This window comes from Rhinatrema bivittatum, chromosome 1 (assembly GCF_901001135.1).
Source record: "Rhinatrema bivittatum chromosome 1, aRhiBiv1.1, whole genome shotgun sequence".
NCBI lineage: Eukaryota > Metazoa > Chordata > Amphibia > Gymnophiona > Rhinatrematidae > Rhinatrema > Rhinatrema bivittatum.
Genome location: NC_042615.1, coordinates 383,274,026 through 383,295,122, shown reverse-complemented (window position 1 = coordinate 383,295,122; position 21,097 = coordinate 383,274,026). Strand labels below are relative to the sequence as shown.

Genomic DNA, 21,097 nt, shown 5'->3' with positions numbered 1-21,097 from the left:
TCCCAGTGGAGATGGTGGAGACAAAAGCAGTATCTGAATTCAAGGAATAAATACAGGAGATCTCTAAGGAAGTGATGCTAAATTAATTGGATGGATGGATGGGCAGAGTGGATGGGCCATATGGTCTTTTTCTGTTGTCATGTTTCTAGAGTGGAGGCATGAATCATGTTAATCTGCAACAGGAGGAGATGCAGGTCTTGGGAGTGAGAAGTGGAAGATCTCAACAGCATCAGAGTGGTGGGACGGAGGTCTGTGGGCATGGGAGAAGGGATGGGGTTGCTGCTGAGGCAGGGATGGAGTGGGGATTGTGTGAAAGAGGACTGCATAGGTCTCTGACTTCTGATCACTTCCAGCAGTGTCAGCATGTGTGCAAGCAGAAGCCTTCCTCACCTGTTCAGTGCTTAGTGGGAACAAATGAAAACAGGCAGCTCAGTATGAGGGCTCAAGTCTATACTTTCGAAATCTTAAAAACTGAACACAAGAGACTTTCCTATTAGCATCAATAAACAAAGCAAACATACAGGGGCAATCATCAAACTGCCTACATTGGTACAATCCCTGGGGTAATTTTTAGGAGTAACATGTACTTACATTTTTTTTCTATTATGGTTATTTTCATTGCTTTTTTGTTTCATTTGTGGTTTATTTCATTTTTTATATGTAACAAAATAAACAAAATGAATGAAAAATAAAATGAAACACCCTTAAAAAAAAAACCAAAAAACAACCCAACGCTGGCACACACAATTGAAGTATTCTGGGGCATCCCTCATCTATGGGATTCATCTTCCTCAATCTGTACAGGTCCATAGGTACAAATGGAGCGGGAGCAATCCTCAATCACTCCTGTCTTGCAGAGTTGATATTTAAAAATGGAGCTTGCAGGCCCTAATTCTGGCACCATTTTATTGTACGAATGTCCCACTTGGTTGGTATTTAAAAATGGTGCTGAGGGCCTGAGGACAGTGCCATTTTGTTGTACGGAGGTATATTGTACAACAAAATGGTACCAGCTTCAGAACTGCGGGCTCCATTTTTAAATTCCGACTTGGTGGGGTGGAAATGACTGGGAATTGCTCTCATCCCTTTTAGACTTAAGGATCCTACAGATGGAATCAGATGGGCTAAGATGGGGAGGGGAGGGAAATCCCAGGAGGCTTCAATATTTAAAATTTGGGGTGTCAATGCTGTTTTCTTTTTGGCAGGGAGCCAGGGCTGGGACTGGTGGCCACTTCAGTGAAACCAAAGCCACATTTTTAGTTTTTCTTTCATATTGTTTTCAAAACAAAACAGGAAATTTTGTTGAAATGTCCTGTTTCTTTTCAAATGAAAGCACATTCTTAGTTTTTACCTGTGGGTTTTTCACCAGAAATCAGACTAGTAGTTTTGCTTTCATTATTATCCCTGAAAAAAGTACCCACAGAGATTTCCATCCGAATTTTCTGCACATAATTTTTTCCAGCCAAAACTACACAGGTTGTTGCCTCCCCAACCATGGGACCACCTCCAAATAATGTGGGTAAAAATTAGGTGAGTTGTATATCAGGTGTAATTTTCCACCCCCCATTTCCGGATTTTTACTGGGAGAAATGGCTTTATAAATTTCCTTCCTTGCACAGCATACAGAAACATGATGTGAACGGAAGAAAAAAAAATAACAGAAACAATTGTAAATCAGCTGAAAAACTGGCATTCGACTGTCAGGTACTGTTTTGTAGGTTTTTCTTTTCCCCAAAATGAAAAAGTTAAACTCTTAAGTCTCCGGTCGAGGTGCAAGGGGACAAGTCAACGCAGCTCCTAACCGGCGCAAGGGGGCAGCAGCTCCCCGCTTACGGGCTGGGGCTCGCAATGCAAGCAGGCGAATAGGGCGAGCCCGGTTGTAGCCCGGCGAGCCGTCGCTTGGCGGCGATCGGCCTGGCACCTGCACTACCACCCCCGCATTCAGCGCCGCTGTAGCAGGAAAAGCGGGCGGCGGCTTCTTCTTCTCCTCCTCCTCGCCTGCCTGTGTGTGCGGAGCCTCGCGTGGCCGCGCTCCGGCTCTCCTCGCTGCATGACAGCCCGGCCTGCCGCCTGCCGAGGAAGGGCCGACGATGGGCAGCCTGCGGGCGGTGGGGCTGCTGGGCGCGGCGGCCGCCCTCACCGGAGGCGTCGCCTACGCCGCCTGGACTTACTTCTCGGCCGCAAGGGCGAAAGGGCCCGAGGAAGAGGGTTGGCCCCCGGGAGATCGAAGCGAGCTCCTGCCCCAGCACCGTGCCAGCGCCCTCGGACGGCAGGTAACTTCGCCCTCGTCCCCCGGGAAAAGACCAAACGGCTTCTCTAGTCTGCCCAGCCGCACCGGCCCCGCTCCCTGGGAGATCCCCCGCCCCGTGCTTGCCCTCATGCTTTCTTGCATTCAGGTCCTTCCTCCACGCCTCCACCACCCTCGCTGTACAGAAATATTTCCTCCTCCTGCCGCCTCTCAATTTGTGTGTAATCTTGCACGGTGAAAGTCCATAAATGCTTCGCTTGGAATGGCCGAGGCAAAGGTCTGGGGGAGGCTGCTGCGCGGAATATTCTTCTCTCGTGTAAGCTGCGGCCAGACTGGTTGTTGGCAAACAGCTCCCTTCGAAACGGGGGAGAGAAAACCCTGTTACTCCTTAACAGGAGTCGCCTGAAACTTCTGCATGGAGTCTGGTTGCTTGCAATCCCCAGTTGTGCTGCTTTTTTTTTTTTTTTGTTTCGGAGTTTGCCGAATTTCCTGTTGATTTCAGTACGTGCTTCTTGATCTTGGGGAGTTTAATAGTGATCCTCCCTGACCAACTCCAGACTCGGGGCTTTCCACTTTGCTGCGCCCTATGGCTGGAATGGTTTACCTTACTTGGTAATGCAGCCTCTCTAGCCGTACTCAAATCACGCCTTCACCTTTTCCAGGCTGCTTTTAAATCTTAACTCCCTAGTTCCTCTCGTCATCGCCTTCTTGGTTTTAACCATTTTCTATAATTCATGGATTTCCCAGACTTATTTGGCCTGTTTGTTAGTTTTGACTAGATTGTAAGCACTACAGAACAGGGACTGCCTCCTATTTGTACTTGTCCAGTGCCTAGTAATGCCACAGAAAGAAGTAGCAGTAGCGGCTGAGAATGTATTAAGTGTACTTCATATGTCTTACAAGGCTTTTTAGACCTTTTTTTTTTTTTTTTTTTTTACTAAAGATCAAGTATAAGTTGAGAGCCTTGGGCTGAGGCTGAAAACTTTTTTCAGTAGTAGGGCAAGCAATGCGGGCTGAGCGCACTGTTTAACCTGTGGTTGGATGCGCAAGTTGGACGCATGTCCACAGCCCCTTTGCTGTAAGGGGATTAGCGTGTCCAACCCCCTCCCCCTAGTGCAGAGCTTTCCAAACTTTTCATGTTGGTGACACACTTTTTAGACAAACATAATTTCACCACACGGTAATTCAGTCTACTAGTAAACCAGAGGTTAAAGGTTAAACGAATGAAACATATTTCGACAATTTATGTATGTTTCCTTAAATATATACATAAATAAAATGTTTCACGACACAACCTATCTCATGAAAACCTTAAATTTATATTAAAAATATATATTCCAAGATTCATGTTATTGTTATAATTTATGAGAAACAATAATAAAACAAATTGTCTGTCCCCCACACACTCATCTCTCTCCTCCCCCCAGCACATGTCTGGCCCCCACACTCATGTACCTCGTCTTTTTGATTGTTGCCAGTTAAGTGCTTCACTCCCTTCCATGATCACCAGACACTGCTGCTTGCAGTCAGTACTCCTCATGGCCAGGCCTCATGGGCAGCAGCAGCCAATGCAAGGATGGCTGGGCTCGTTCCACCCACCAAGCCCCCCAAAAAAACGCGACTGACAGCAAAAATCACCCAATAATAAGCAACCCATAAATTGGAAAAAAAAAGTGAATCTCTAGGAAAAAAAAAGCCCAAACTCGCATCAGAGTTGACCGGGCTTGCGCGACACACCTGCACACTGCAGGCGACACACTAACGTGTCCCGACACACAGTTTGGAAAGCTCTGCCCTAGTGAAACATAGTGCTCATCACATGCAAATGCATGTGGATGAAGCTATCAGCTATTCTCACCAGATCAAAAAAAAAAAAAAAGTGCACCCAACCTGCAAATTTTTGCGCTCAGAAATTAAGTGCCCAGAGCAGGCTTTAATTTCTGAGCAGCCCAAAAAAGAAAATACTGCTTTTCTGTACATCCTCTAACTTACTGTAATATCATGGCGATATAAAGTCAGAGGAACCAAATACAAAATTTAAAAAAAAAGTGCTGGTGGTCAGGTTAGGGAAATGGACGCTTAATTAACGAGTGTCCATTTTCCTAACCCATGGCTGTGCATCGGTTGAGCGTCTGTTTTCCTAACCCGCTCGCAGCCACTTCTCCTGGGCATCTGCTGCCAAGGAGGCACTAGGGGTGGACGTTTGTCCCTAGCATCTCTTTGGCAGCGCAACCCCTCATTTAAATATTGAATCAGGCACCCACTGAGTGCCCGTCTTCCGCACTCATTTATTGCCTCGGCCCCGCTGTGCACAAATCTGTACACGGTGTTGTACACGAGATCTATTTTTGCATGCACAATCCACAAAAAATACTGTGTTAGGGAGAACATTGATGAGAAGTGGGGGTTAATGCTTTGCAGGACATAACATTACAACACGCATTGACTTCAGGTTTTTCCTGAAGATAGACTTGCTTCAAACCCAAACTTCAGTAAACTGTGGCAAAAGCAGGAGGGCTAAACTCCTGTGTCTAACTCTCCATCCATGTGTATGTCCATCACTCTGACTGTACACATCAGTTAGAAGAGGATTCAGGGCCAGGGTTCATGCTGCTGCTCCAGCCACTACTGCAGGAGAGACAGCAGAGGGTTGGAGTTGATGCTGCCACTGAGGTGTGGGAGGGGCGAATGCAGGAAAATGCTCCTCTGTGCAGAGCCTGTAGCCTGCATTTCCAAACTTGTCTAAATGTGCACAGGAGAAAGGCCCACATGAGCAGGCTGGGTGGACCAAGCCGCTGTGTTTCTAAGGCAAGCCTGATGTTAGTGTTGGTGACTGCAGTTTGTTTTTTTTTTCCTTCCCAGTGCTTTATTTTGGCTTTTGTGTCATTGACTTGGTCCATGGAAGGAGCAAGTTGAACACATCAAGAAAGATTAGGGACAAGAGAATGGGAATACAGAATGACTTGTCAGAACAATTGCATCCCCGTCTGTCAGAGAGTTTTTGTGGCTCGTGTTCCTGTTCGGTTATTAGTCTTAGGGGGATTTTGTGCTTTTGTGGCTGCTCTCCTGGGGGTGATGGTGGGAACGAGCTGCACAGTGCTCGTTCCCACCATCACCCCCAGGAGAGCAGCCCCCTCTTTAATCTGCCTCCAGCTGCACAGTACTCGCACTCCTGTGCTGTTCTCATGCTGGACCTCAAGAAGCACAGGGGGATGGGCCAGTATGGCTAGATTGTTCTTACTGAGAGCCAAGAGGCTGGAGGTAATTTCAGAGGGTGCTGCTCTTCTGGAGGCTGCATGGGAATGAGAAGGTTGGGGAGAGCATCAGAGCAGCCTACAAGGGACGGGAGTGGAAGAGCTTGCGAGAATGTGGTGGATGCACATGGACCAAAGTTGAGAACTCTTGCAGTAGAAGACAGATCTGGAAAAACAGCCATTCTCTTCATAAACATAAGAAATGCCATGCTGAGTCAGACCAATGTCCATAGCACCCAGCATCCTGCCTCTGACTGAGGATCCAGTCCATATCATGAGTATAGGCTTAAAAGTGGAGAGTATGTTTACTTTATTTAGTCCAAGTCTTATGACTACTGAAGAACTGATATTGAGCAAGGTTTTTCAGATGGTATCAGATCACCAGTGATAAGGTGATCCATACCTGATTTTACCCTTTTGCATCTCTTAAGAGATTGGAGCTGTCAATCCATAGATGTAACTGAGGCAAACCAGGACTGAATCAACCTAGCCTGATGATCTGGTGCTAGTTGATAACTTTGTGACAAGGAAAAACATTTCCTCTTGGGTGTCCGATGACATCATAAACCTTGAAGGTTGATTATGTTCAGTTTCATCAGAACCTTGAGATGATATTGTCCCATATTATTTGATGACTGTTTATATTTTAACTATCCAATTGATTTATATTAGAAACAGTTTAACTGTGCTACATGGAGCAGGTAATTATAGCTTTGTTTCTGATGATTTTAATTTTAGTCCTGTATACTGTCTCTTTTAAGAAAGTTAGGGTTGTGAATGCACTCATTGATTTTGAGATTAACTTTTAAAGTGCTGGTCTAGTCACGCAAATTGTACTATTCAAACCACAATTTTAATTCCAAAAGTTGACTTAACACTAAATCCTGGGCTTCTGTGTTTGTGTTCTTTTCTGGACTGGATTTTGGATGAAATTTCTGATGCAGAGAGGTAGATCTGGGAGGCATCAGCATAAAGATAGTATGGGAGGAGATCGGAGCACCAAGGGAACAAGTGTAGAGAGAAAAGAGGGCCCAAGACAGAGCAGTGAGGCACATCAGCTTATAATGAGATAACAGTGGAGGAAGAACCACTAGAGGTTACAGTAAAAGTGTGATGGAAGAGATGAGAAGAGAATCAAGATAGATATGAGGACTGTTCTGAGGACAGTGTAGGGATGTAGGAATTTAATTCTAGTGGTGAGCTTAGGTTGAGAATTGACATGCTTTACAGGATGGAGGAACAGAGGGGCTAGAGATTGTCGAAAATAGAGGTGAGTATACTGTAATAAGAAACTGCCTTGTTAACAAGGTTGAGGAGGAGATGAGAGAGAAGACCATAGTGGAGAGGATGCAATGATCGGTAGCCAAGAGAGATGAATTTTTTTTTTTTTTTATTAATTGCTTTTTTTTTAGTGTCCAGACAGATGAATTCAGAACCAGTTAGTTATGCACCTCTACCAGCAGATGGAGATGGAGCAAAGCTGACATTGCTGTAAATATATCCCTGCAGTGACATCAGCCTGCCATTATTCTCCAACTCCAGCAGATAGATGGTGGATGTGCATCTTCCTACTGGCGGATTACTTAAAAAAAAAAAAAAAAGGGGGGGGGAGGGGAAAGGAAATGATATTAAGGAGACTATATGCACCGCTCTCCTGAGGTGATACCAAAAGGTCTCTCTCTCTGTCGAGTTTCTCCTGGGTTGATATCCATTTGATACCTCCTCCAGTTGACTGCCTTGGATGGCAGCTGGCTCCCGGCGTGGACTTAGCTGATGAGAGTTCCAGCTGAAAGGTTAGCTGTTGAGTGCTTTGGTCCGGTAGCCGGTTCCCCGTGAGGACGTAGGTGATGGGAGATCCATCTGAAAGGCTAGAGGTCACAGGAAGCCGTGCAAGGTGGTAAAGGCAGTAGCCCTCTCCCCCTGCAGCCGGAGACCAGAGCTGTTCTCAGCTGGGACAGGTTGAACTCAGGTAAGGAGCTGTGTAAAACAAAAAACGATGCGCCGATCCAACTTATTTCCTATCTCCATGGAGGGCTTGGGGATTGCGGCAGTCTGGAGGGTTGAGCGGCCTTTTTAGGCTAGGCCCCATTCTCAGGCCTTTCTGTGGTGCCGCTGGGTAGGCTGCGGCAGTATTTGGAGTTTTGTTTTGCGCATGTCTGCCAATTATCTAGGCCTGTAATTGGTTCACACCTGCACATCCAGGTGGGGCCTTTTCCCCGGCTGTGTAATTGAGCGTCCAGGGTTGTGGTTCAATTATTGGGCATCCAGAGATAGACATTCCTTTTTTTCTTGGACATCTTTTCATTTGGTGGGCACCAAAAATATGGAACGCTTCATCCTTGACCAGCTTTCCAATTTTAGTATATGTGGTACAGAAGCAAGGGCAAAGGGTAGAGTCAGTTGGTATTTACAGTTCAATTCATGGAGATCTTTCTAGGTCAAGGTGAGCTAGCTAGAGAGAGAGAAAACAAACATCTCCATCTTACCCAACATTACAGAGAGTTTTTCCCAGGCACTTATTAGCAGAATGAAAACACACAACCTGAGAAGAAAAGTGCCACTTGTTTGTAATCTCACTTGAAGATGCAAGGCAGTATGGGTAGTTTATTTTTGTAGCTACCTCTATGACAACACTGGATTCTTTACCGTGCAGGGCTCACCCCTGGTGTTTAAAATTTTAGTTCTTCTGAAAAATGGAGGCGGTTGGTAATCCAAAAATATGGAATTGTGCAGGGGTCATGTATATTCTGATTTTAGGATATGTACTGCTGAAGGGACACTGGTGAGCACCATTTCAGTCTCTGCAGGTTGTGAGGCTAACTCACGCTTACCAAAGAATTTGTCCACGTCCAATGAATGGCCCTTCCTCTTCCACAGATTACAGGGCGGTGTAAATCCTTGGCACATAATTACAACAGCAGCATATACCAGTAGTAATTAATAAAGATTTTACTTGTTTCTTGTCTCTTTTGGGATGCAAAGTATTGTGAATAGCTCAGTATGTGGGTAGCACCAGTAACATTCCTGCCATGCTTAAGATTCGCATTCAGGAAGTTTTATTGGCATGGCAGTTTGTACTTATTTCAGTTCACCAAAATAATACATTAAGCAGTTAAAGTAAAAGAGAAAAATTAAAATCAGAGGTTACTAAAAGGATCACCAGGATAATTCTCAGGTCCTAGTGGTGATCGGTCTTGTCCCTACTTAGATTGTTTCTGGCTTAGTAGAGGGATACATGTTTTGCTGTTATAGCTGCTTTTTCTCTCGCTTCCCACAGGATTATTCAGATTTTCCTACTCCTTTTATATGGAAAGTCTTTGGCTTTCTGTTTGGTTTTAGATGTGCATTTCTGATATCTTTTGCATTTTATACAGTACAGGAAGAAATGCATTGTTTCTGTTTCTTTAGTATTGCACTGCAGGTGGAGTCTGGCTTTTTAAGATTTCCATTTCTGTTTCTAGTTTATGGTCACTTATTCTGTACTGGTAGATCTATCTGTGTTTTGCACATATGACTGAGGTGAGAGATTCTGCTTGGGTATAGTTCCTGCGTAGGGTTCTATAGCAGTTCAGCTTGTTCTGTTTTCCCAATCTGAACCTCCCAATAAGAGATGCATTGGTGTTCTAGGGCATGTAGCAGTCTTTGTAGTGTCACCCTAGGTAGTTTTGTTGCTGTTTGAGTTTGGCATGTTAGTGTTGGTTTAGCATGGTGGGTTTGCTGCATAGAGTATAGGTTTTTTTTCAGAGGTTTAGAGTTACTTCATTAAGTGCCTAATAGTGGAGGAAGCTTGTGTTACTGAGATGACATTAGAATTTGAAATATTCTTTTTCTTTGCATGGTGAGTAGTAAGGCAAAGTGACCCAGTTATGCTCTGTACCCATTGTTAGGGGTGTTTCTGTGGAGAGAAAATCTGTTTGCAGAGCTGGAGTTACAGGGTTTCGACTGTGGGAGCTCTCCAATTTTGAGTAATTTGGAGCTAATTATCCAGACCTCCTGCCCATAGAGGAGTGATTGAATGATGCTGTCAAATTCTTTTAATTGTATTTGAGGAAGGGAATGAAAGTAGTCTGGGTTTGTTTTTATTGCATTTAGGACTTTTAGAGCTTTTTCTTTTAATGTCTTTATAGTCAATTTAAAATCCCAGATGAATTTAATTGTCAGACCAAGGTACATATGTTATGATCCTAGGGTATGCTCCACTTCTTGTTTATTTAGGAAAATTTTTCGTTTGTTTTGGATTTTTTTTTCTAGAAAATCATAATTTTTGTCTTTTCCAGGTTTGCCTGTTTGAGCCATGATCTGCAGTTTGCAGTAGATCTCTGTGGGGTTTAGGTTCTCTCTTGCAAACAAACCACTTGGGTAGGGAATAAAATGATCAGATCATCTGCATACAGCAGGCATTTGATTTGAATTGTTTAGTTTCATCCTTGGGAATGAGGATTGGAAATGTAAATATTGTTTAAAGCAGCTGTTCTCAACCGGTGTGTGGGCAGGTGTGTCGCGCACCTGCTGCTCTCCCCCCCTCCCCCCCTCTCCTCACCTCAGCGAGACGAACATTGCTGCTATTCCTGCCCTGAGGGCAACGGTAGCAGTGTTTGTGGAAGCCGGCAACAGGAACATAACCTTTTCTTCTTCCCTCCCCCGTGTGGCCTGGAAGAGGAAGTGATGTTTACCGGGCACGCGGGAAGAAGAAAAGGCCATGCATGCATGCTGCTGCTGCAGAAATCGCATACCAAGGCTCTCCCCGCCGCCGCTACACTCAGCAGTTTGCCTGTGCTGCGATCATTGCAGCACAGAGCAGTCAACTAAGAATGTGGCTGCCAGGATTTGCTGCCTCGTGGCTGTTGGGGAAATCCGTCCATTAGCTGTCCGGACCCGGAGATAAAGATCGATGCTGGCTGGCCACTTTGCCAGAGTCTGCAGGAGTACGCACCATTGGCCCCCCACCCCTCCCCCACCTTGGCCCGGCTCCGACATCCCCTTCTCTTGCCAGCGCGACACCAGCAAGAAAATATAAAAATAATAAAGAAACTAAAAGGCTGGGGTTGGGAGAAGAAAAAGCATAGAATTACATTCTCAGATGTCTGCTCTGAGCCACGATCGCAGCTCAAGCAAACAGCTGAGTGCTGCGTTCTTACCGCTACAGGGCAGGGGATGTCACTCCTGTTGTGGTTTCCAGCCTGTCAGGACTCTGCTTTTAATAGCAGCATACCGGCTACCTTGTGCTGTAGCTGCCATGTGTGGTGGGGGTGGGGGTGAGTGAGCGAGACAGAGTGAGCCAGCATGTGTGGTAGGTGTATGAGAGAATGTTTGTGATTGAGACTTTGTGTAAGTAAGAGAAGAAAACGTGTGAGAGCAAGAGGCTGGTCAGGGACGTGACTTTTTTCACTCGACGCACAATTAAGCTCTGGAATTTGTTGCCACAGGATGTGGTTAGTGCAGTTAGTGTAAATGGGTTTAAAAAAGGTTTGGATAAGTTCTTGGAGGAGAAATCCATTAACTGCTATTAATCAAGTTGACTTGGAATGGCCTCTGCTATTACTGGCATCAGTAGCATGGGATCTTCTTAGTGTTTGGGTAATTGCCAGGTTCTTGTGGCCTGGTTTGGCCTCTGTTGGAAACAGGATGCTGGGCTTGATGGACCCTTGGTCTGACCCAGCATGGCAATTTCTTATGTTCTTATGGTGTGTGAGAGAACAAGACATTGGTCAGGGAGGTGACTGGTGTGAGAGACACAAAGTGTGTGTGAGATAGACTAGTCATGGGCCCTAAGGAAGAGGAGCATGAGGACCGAGTTTCAGCAGCCATTGATTCTTCTGTGCTATTGGTCTACAAGGAAAAAGAGTAGGAGAGTTACTGGAGCTGGTAAGTAAAAGTGGCTTTTTAAGTTTATCTTTCTTAATTGACATCCATTTTAGTTATTGGGTATTATGTGATGTCTGTTGTTTGAAATATTTTATTGGTGTTTAGAGAATTTTTAATAATTTTGTAAGGTTTTTTTTTCAATTATCTCTTTATTCATCATTTTCCAAACTTCTACATAAAACATAAAGCATGTTTACTTCACAATTCAATAAATAATCCTAACTTGGAAACATATCAATATTTCCATAAACTAAATCCATACAATAACATTTTCCAAGTTAGATACTAATAATGTGGGGGGTCCATTTAATAACATATAACCTTCCATAATTACTCATTTAGTGGAGGGGCATCATCTTCCATAATTTTGTAAGTTTTTAATGATTGGATATTCTATTTATCAGTTGTTTTGAAACATTTGTTATATTTATTAGGCTAGTTTTAGCATTATTTATTATTTTATATTACTTGAGAAATGTATAAATAGAAATGTGGAAACAGAAACTGAACTGAAAACAGCAAGAAGCCAGACTGAGTGTATGCAGTGCAACAATGCAAAAACATTAACTTGATGGTCACTTTATTCTGTATTTGGTGAGGATCTGTCTGTGTCCTGCATGTATGACCCAGCTAAGGGTCTGTCTGTGTTCTGCAAGCTTGTAGTTTCAGTGTAGGGAATCTATAGCAGCTTGGCTTGTTCTGTTTTCCTAATAGGAGGTGCATTGGTGTTTAGGGCATGGCTAAATTTTTGTAGTGTTGCCTTTTCATAGGTAGGGTTGTTACTGTTTGAATGAGTTCCATAATGCAGGTGTAACATTTTGCACATTAGTTTTGTGTACATTATTGCAGATCCTGGGAGTCCTTTAGGTGCTATATTTCTGTTTTGCACTGCATGCAGAGTGGCTTTTTTGGGTTTCAATTCCAGTTTCTGTTTCCATATTTGTAATTTGTGGTCTTTCTGTACTTGGTGAAGGTCGATTCTATGTGTGTGACCGAGGTGAAGTATTTTACTAGCATGTAGGCATGATATCAATATTATTTGTGTTTTCTCAATAGGACATGTATTGATGGTAAATTGTCTTTTTTTTTTTTTTTATTAGGAGGGCTATTGCACCTGGTAGGAGAGAGTGTTTAAGTTGTTGTTACTGAGATGACACCAGACACATCTCTCTTGTATGGTAAATTGAACAGGGAATGTCCTAGTTCTGTTCTGTACCCATTGTTGGGGGGTCAGGGTGGATCCTGTAAATACAGAGTATATGTTTACATTTAGCCCCATGACGATCATGTGTTCAGTTTGTCACGCATGTGAGAACCATCTGCCAGGTGTGTCCCAACAGAAAAAAGGTTGAGAACCACTGGTTTAAAACATTAACTGGTGGGGCGCGCAGCTGTTGTCCAGTGGATCAGTTAAACCAAATTGTAAGACCTTACCATTTTACATCCCTAATGAGGATCTCGCCAGGATTGTAGGGAGTTCATTGGTGAAGATAGTAAAGAAAGTGGTTTGCAAGCTAGTTGCCTGCCTTATCCCCCACCTCCTCCTGCCTGTAGCTGTCTGTGTACAGGTTGTTTTTTACCTTACAGCTGATGGATGAATACATAGATTTAATTAAATCTTTCTTACTCTGTGTAGAGGACAGAGGGCGTTGTTTGCTTTAGTGTGTTTGCAGTGCCAGATTGGGAGTGATTTGAAGAACCTGTTCAGGATTCCTGCTTCTTGAGGTTTAGGCTATCATATTCATCCCTGACATGAGCTCTTGAAGCGCAATCTTGGAGGAACTCTAGGTCTGGATTGGATTTGTTTCATGTGGTCACGACTCCAGTACTTTTCTGATTTGGTTCTGCAAATACATGTCAACCCTCTAGGACTCTTTCTCCAGGATTCATGCACCACATGAAGTACTCCTTCCAAAGACGATTGGGACATTGCTTAAAAGGGTTTAAATCCCTGCAGCGCCTTTTCTTTATGAATGAAAAGTGTGTTTGTGATATGTGACGTTATAGTGGTGACTGGTGGTGCCGGAGGCATGTGTCATAGCAGAAGACCGCAGGCAGGCACACAAATCCGTAATATAAGCACATAGGATCTTGGTCCAGGAGGACAGTCTGCCTACTGATCACAGTAATGTTCTGACTCCTGGCTACATTAAGAATTGAAATGCAAACAGTTTTGGCTCTTTGCCACTGACAGAGAGAACTCCCACATGGTACGCAGGCTCCATGTTGGGATTAAAGTCGTCTCTGACTCTGAAGATCCTTTGCTCTATCCCTCTGCCTGCTTCTCTGAGTAAAAGGCCTAAATGAGAAATGGCAGGGTGTGGTCCTGTGATTCAGCACTTTATTCTTTTTCTGGGGAGCTGTGCACACCTGCTTGCCTTGCCTTGTCTTTCCCAGGATTTGCTAGGTTTTGTAGAAAATGAAAGCCCACAGCTGGCTTACTATTCCATAAGATATAAAATGCACTGCCAGGTCTCTTTGATTTGAGAGATGCCATCAGAATCTCTGTATTACATCACAAGATTCAGACTGTGATTGCCTGCCTTTGAATGCATGCATTCCATTTATATAAAATAGACTCAAGATGGAATCCAGCCAAGCCAGTATGCTTCCTCCTTGTAAGTGACTTTTTTATGTATAGGTTTCTCAGGGAGGAAGTTCCACATAATTACTATGCACAGGAGTCTTTGTTGGATTAAGACAGAAATTATTTTGGTTACAGAGCATGGGTACATTCTACTCCCAGTAGGTATGTTTATTGAACTGAATTCAGCAAAAGCTTTACATAGTAATATTTCAAAAGAAATGTAACATTTTATGCAGGTTTTTTGCAATACTATAGAGTTTGTGTTTGTGCAGCCCAGTGTGCCACTGCCCTGTCCTGCCAGGAGAGGAGAGTGATTTGCTGTGGGACCCGCTGAGGGAGGACACGCAGCTGTAGCCTGGAGTGCACTCTGCTGCGCTGCCAGTGTTAAAGATATACGGGCCGATCCAGAAAGAACCGCGGGAGCGCCGGCGAGCGTGCACAGGCCAGTGTCCTGGGTGTGCGATTCAGTATCATGCAAATGAGGGCCTCCTTTTTGACAGAAGCGGTGGCTGTCAGCGGGTTTGACAGCCAACGCTCAATTTTACTGGCGTCGGTTCTCGAACCCGCTGACAGCCACGGGTTTGGAAAACAGACGCCGGCAAAATTGAGCGTCCGTCTTCCAACCCGCGGGCAGATTTTTAATTTTTAAAATTGTTTTTTTATTTTTGGGGCCTACCACTTAATATTGCTATGATATTAAGTCGGAGGGTATACAGAAAAGCAGTTTTTTCTGCTTTTCTGTACACTTTCCCAGTGCCGGCCGAAATTAAAATGTGCGGCTTTGCTGCACATTTTGCTTTCTGTATTGTGTGGGAATGACATGTTGCGGGCTCTATTAGTTTTGGGGGGGGGTTGGAGCGCACTGTACTGTATCGGCCCGATAGTTATTGGAGGGGAGGGTTTTGTTTTTTTTTTGGGGGGGTGGGGATGGGACAGGCTTGAGAAGTAGAGGAAGAGGATGGAAGGAGAAAAAGTTCAAAAGACTAGCAAGTCTAAAATCTATTAGATAACTTCTTTAGATCTCCAGGCTTCAGCTTTAAAAATGTGGCCTATGCGAAAGAGCTGGTAGTCTAAGTTCAGTTTTGAGTGGATGTATGCCCCAGATCATTAAAACTGCAAATATAGTTTGACACTAATTGGCACCATGGCTGGCAGGTGCAAGGCCAAAGATTGCAGAGACTTGGAAAGTGAATGAGCCTCGCAGTGCTAGAAATAGTCTCTCTCTAGAGCAGGGTTGGGGCACATAAACAGGGCAGCATGGGGAAGCCTGCATTACTGGCACCCAATCTGCATCTGTGTATAAATGCAGTACTTCAGTTTGCAATGCTAGTAATCTGGAACCTTTCTCAAGCACTAAATTCATGTTTTAAGTAGGAGAAAGAGAGGACTAGATGATTCGAGTAATCACTGGGGTAGCTCAGGGAGCAGTCGCAACAGCATGAGCGCAGAGTCTGGTTCAGCCCCGTATTACTGCAGGGGCTTCATGCTAGATTTTGCAGGTATGTTTCAGTATGTGTCGGTCAGTTCTGACACAGACAAAAATGTCAGATCTCTCATCCTACCCGGCTTTATTTCAGTGGATATACATTTTTGTAAGGCAGTTTGTCACTGGGATCACCTGCCATACTATGGGCCGGGGGGGGGGGGGGGGGGGGGGGGTTACGGAGCACCAGCCTGCTTTGGGAGCAGAATTGTTAGAAATCTGTTAATACGGCTCAGGGAGTCTTCCCTTCCATAGAAATTTGGAAATAAACATGTGCGGTGCTGACACAAAAAAAAAAAGGTGTTGCATAATGTAACAGGTATTGTATTAACTAAATAGAGCAGTTTAGGAAAAAAACAATTGTTTCATTCACATTAACTCTGGACAAGTTTCCCTAATTTTCCAAATCACTTCTAATGTGATAAAATGCTGATTTACTTTGATTCAGTAGTGATCTAGAGTAGGGCCTAAATGTTTTGTGTATCAGTTGTCATGGTATTAATAGCGCATTCAGCATATACTGAAATTATGTATGCTGCTTGTAAGCATGCCACTCTCTGACTGAAGCATACCCACCTATGACTAAAGCAAATAGGAGGGGCAACAGTGGGCATGCTCTGGCTCAAAGCGATCAGCACTAAAATATGTTAGTTTGGATTAAGAGTTTGAGCTACATCCAGTGATAATATTTGTCCAAAAACAAATAGACTCAATACCATATACAGAAAGGGCATTGTCAGGGTGGAAAATGCTTTTTCCAACATAAATAGGATTTCAGCTATCTGTCTCCCACATAATCAAGGTCCTAATATGCACCATTTAAAAAAATTGTCACGTACTGATAAGTAAGATCAAAATTGGACTTCCACAGAGTACCTTTTCCTGCCCTGCATATTTAAATCGAGCTCCTTTGTATCCTGCTTTCTGAAGGAAAAGGTTGTTTAAGATGGGATGGCCAACCTTTCTCACACAAAGAGCCAAGGAACCAGAATGCACAGCACCAAAGAGCCTCATGTTTTCAAGAAAGGAGGCCTGGAGGTGGGAAAAGAGGTCATGGGAGGGGCAGTTCAGTGTTGGGGTGACTCTTCCTTCTCCCTGTATCACCACCAGTATCTCTCTATCATCCTGTCCTAGCCAGTCTCTCAATCCTCCCATCTTGTCCTCACCAGCCTCTCTGAATGCAATCCATCCTTTTCCTACCAGTCTCAATCCCCCATCCTGTCTCTATCATTTTGGTCAATTGAAGAAGGTTCTTTGGTTCCCAAAGCAGCACACTGAATGTGTTGGTGAATATTAATCATATATCTGGTTCGCCTTTGTTCTCTTTGTCCTGACCCATAAAAAACAGAGTAGTGTATTGTTTCTGGACAAAAAATTCAGAACCACTCCCGCAGAACACTCTGCTCACTGCCTCAGGGATCTGCCTCATTACTAAGATTTCCAGCTTGCTGGACACTTCAGACAAGAACACTGATGTGGAAGGATCAGTCTGTGCAGAATCAGTGCCAATACGGGGAAGGAAATACTTAGAGTACCTCAGTGTAATCCACTTTGAAGTGTCTGAAAGGTGGAATATAAATCAAATAATAAAAGTGTGCTCTCAGCAGACTGCAGAGGACAAGAGCGAGTCACTTAGAGGGTGAATACAGGTAGTACCGTATATGTTTGGGGAGGGGACACTGTGAGAAATGGTGAATGTTGGGAGAAGGAGATGTGCCAAAGGGGATCAATGCTTGGGGAAATACAAGACGGAGTGAATGCTGGGAGAGTTGAGGAGGGGGATGGATGTTGGAAAGATATGAGAAGGGGGTGAATGCCACCTCCTGTAGTCAGCAATGGATATTGGGTAGCTGGAACATTATTCTTCCAAGGTCTAAGCTGCCACATGTTCTGAGCAAGTGTGAGGGAACCAGGGCTGGGTTGGGAGGGTGTGTTAAAATTATTTTAGGTAGTTATTTTTAGATTCCCAGAAGATCATTGTACACGAAGGTGGGATTGAAAATGAATCAAAACAATCACCAATAATTGATAAATTAGGATCAATATGTATAGTGCATAGCTCTGTATAAGATGTTTTTAAACTGCATAACCATCTTTTTTTTTTTTCCTTCTCTAAGTTTCCTCAGTAACAGTCACTGAGATAAGGCCTGAAACTGTAGTATGTTTGTCATTGTTTTCTTTTTAGACTGCATAGTACTAATGAACTGAAGATAAGCCAGGAAACTCTATTCTCCCTTAAATTTGTTTTTCTAAGAGACAAGGCCTATGCTTGAACCTTTTGGGAATGAGGCGGTACTAGCTAAAGCCTAATGAGCTGCAACTGGCCTGGCCATAGACATTTACTGTAAGTCAGAACACCTAACACTTGCAGACGCTGTATTAAAGCCAGAGAAAATGAGAACATCAGGAACTGCATATGACAGGGTTCTTTGAATGGCCCACAGACAAAGAGCAAGTTCCCAAGCTCATATAGCCTTTTGTTTTTTTGAGAAGATACTTTCCTCATGGGCCTTTCTTTCTATGAGATAGTACCGTATTTCCTGTAGAAACTCTTTTCTTTATTTCTATCTTTTTGTTATTTCAATAATTATTTGCCTTGATTAATCTATGTAATGCTTATTGTGATGTGTGCTTATTTTACTGATGTTCACATTTGATAGTTTATCTTTGCTGATTTATTCAATTATTACCAATTTTTATCATATTTAGTAAACTAAGTTTTGCTTTTACAAGCCACCTTTCAGAGGAATAAGAGGCTGGGATAGGGAATTGCAAGAGAGCCATCTGGGAGATATTGTATATACTTGTGTATAAGTTGATCCTCTTGTATAGGTCAAGCATAATTTTTGGGCCAAAATAGTAATACATTTCTGTGGCCCATGGATATGTCGAGGGTAAAACTAGGGGGCTTATGAAATGAAGGTGAAATCATACTAAGAAGCACAACTTTATTCTTCTTGTAATAAATAAAAGCGCTTTTTAAAGTGTCTCATAAGAAACATTATCATTTAAAAACTTAAGAAAATCTTTTATTTACTGAAAATTATTAAATGAAGAATAAAGTGCCTCAATCAAATCCTTCCAAGTCTGATACTTCATCATCAGAATGTCTGAATAAATCGAGGAACTGTTCTTTGGTAATGTCTTCAGTGTAATCATTGTCTTTGCTATCTCCATCTGTTGAATCATCATCTGATGCTGATTCGTCTTTGTCTTCATAGATGGCGTCATCTTCTGAACCATCCATAGCATTGCTAATGCCGCATTTCAGGAATGACTTGACCATTTCTGGTGGAATTGACTCCCAGGCATCCTTTCCCTATTTTGCTACCAAATAATTATCTGGTTTTATAACATTCCCTCCTTTCATTAATTTTGCTTGATTTGAATACATCCATTGTTGCCACATATGGTGCAATTGGTCCTGGAAAGGCTTGTTGAGACAGACATCTAACTGCTAGAGCATTGTTGTCAGACCTCTTAGAATCACTGCGGAGGTGGTTGCCATTTTCTTTGCATCATCCTTCATATCCTCCGTTATATGTGCGCGGAACAAATCCCACACCGATAGTGACGGTCGTTTTCTTAGCCCTGCGCCTGGTCGCCTACCCCACACATGGCACAGCCACAATTTCATTCCCTCCTTATCCACCCAGCCTTTAGGATGAACTGTTAGGTTCTCGGGCATCGTTTTCCTCTTGAATATTACCGCTGGGCGCGGTTTTGTGCCATCTGCCAGGCAAGACAGGGTCACTGTGAAATGGGTCTTTTCAGGTTCAGGGTTTTTTTTTTTAGTACAGTTTTCTCTCCAATGCCAGCTACAGTGCGATTGCCACGCATATCAAATGTCATCGGCGTTTTGTCCATACTACCAATGTTGTTCATATCGAAATGATTATTTATTCTCTACTGAATAATGAATTTTGGAACGAACAGATCTTTTCATCAAGCTCTTTAGGCAATTTCTCTGAAATCTTTGTGTACCGACAAAGGCACAATCCATATCGGTTCATGAACTGTGACCACCACCAGATGATGCTGTGAATTCTTTCAGACTTTTGCCATTTGACGGGCACGAATCCGAATGCTCGAGTGAGTCACAATGTAGCCATTCTGTCTGCATTCCATTATCCAATCATTTAAATCCTTTCCATCAAAAGTTGCAATTTTTAAACGTAAGACTTTCTTTGACTTTTGGCATTTATTGCAGCTTTTCCACATTTTTTTTTCTCTAATCTGACGAGTTTTTCACTAACATTGAATTCCCTTCAGCTACACAATTATTGGCCTCCTTTGCATGTTCAATAACTTTCATTTTAAGTGATGCAGTGTAAGATGCTCTCTTTCTCTTCTCTGAGCTCATTTTCCTGAGGGTAAGAAGCAATTATTCTAATGGCTGTCCCTGCTGTTTGAATCATTTGCTCGCTTCCTCTCCCGATCCCTTAATTTACCCGCTACTATCAGGATGATGATGGCACCTGCAGTTGCTCAGGAACATCCCCTCCTCCTCCCCCCTATGGTGTCCCAGTGTTGCGGTAGGACAGATTCTCCCCCGCAACTCCTTCAGATCCCTTAATTCAACCGTTTGCTGCTGCTATGAGGATGACGATGAACTTGCGGTCACTCAGGTGCGTTCTTCCTGCAGAGTCCCAGGGTGTGCTTTGAACCATGTGGCTTTAAGTGTGCCAGTCAGGCCCTGGACTTTGGAGGAAGGAGGAGGACGCGCCTGAGCAACCTCAAGTCCTGTTGTTGTTCTGATAGAAGCGAGCGGGTGAGTTAAGGGATCCGGAGGAGTCGGCGGGGGGGGGGAGGGGGGAATCTGTCCTACCGCCACACTGTTACACCATGGGGAAGGACGTTCCTGTGCAACTGCAAGTGCCATCGTCATCCTGATAGCAGCGGGGGAGTGAGCGAACAATTCAGTCAGTCATCTAGAATTATTAATGTGGATAGACTCATGGCTAAGGCACCTGCGATTTTAAGGATTGATTTTTGGACTATAATTTTTCGATTTATACACGAGTATATACAGTTGGTTGTTTGTGAAATAATGTAAGGGGTTGGGGGGAAATGAGAGCTAGTGATGGTGGTAGACGAGGTTCAAAAAAACTGGGGGAAAGGCAGTAGAGGGATATGAGAAAGCCAAAGGTGGTGATGGGGAAGGAGGTGAAAAACAAATCTCAGAAATTTGGTGGGTGGGGCAGAGGTGATAATGAGGGTATGTGTGAGAGAAAGCTAGAGGTGGTGAGGGGAGGAAGGGGGGGGGTGATGGATGACAGCCATGGGTAGTGAAGGAGGGGGAGGGGAGGTAACAGAAACCAGTGGTGGTGAAGGGGGAAAGGGATGGTAGCAGAGCCAGAAGTGGTGATATGGGGGAGGAAGACTGAGATACAGAGGTCTGAATGGTGATGGAGGGGTGATGCATAACCAGAGAGAGAGAGACTGAGAGGAGGAAATGGTTTGAGAGGGACACACTGTGTGGTGATGAGAGGAGAGAAGTGTGAGAGCCAGAAATAGTAATGGTAGAGGGTGCATGAGAGAGATCCAGAGAAGCTATTGGGAGAATGAGGGAGGAGGGATGCAGTCGGGGAGAGGCAGAGAGAAGAAAGTGGTGGCATGAGGATACTACTGGGGAAGTAAGAGTAGCACATAAAGCTGAG

At 43.8% G+C, this 21,097-nt stretch overlaps 1 protein-coding gene across 5 annotated transcripts in view; it reads left to right on the top strand.

The window, feature by feature from the left end:
- Positions 1–1,588: 1,588 nt before the first annotated feature.
- The window catches only part of ARL9 (ADP ribosylation factor like GTPase 9), a 66,889-nt gene continuing 47,380 nt past the window's right edge, over positions 1,589–21,097 (top strand). Inside the window, exon 1 of one of the 5 annotated variants that reach the window (XM_029601103.1) lies at positions 1,589–1,704. Coding sequence is in view for 4 of the 5 variants with exons in the window: in XM_029601085.1 (XP_029456945.1) it covers positions 2,051–2,273 (223 nt within the window). In the remaining variant the exon portion in view is untranslated. Of the gene's footprint in view, positions 1,705–1,794; positions 2,274–2,495; positions 2,565–6,127; positions 6,204–21,097 lie in introns of those variants that run through there. The other 4 variants (XM_029601085.1, XM_029601068.1, XM_029601079.1 and 1 more) reach the window with 4 other exon arrangements.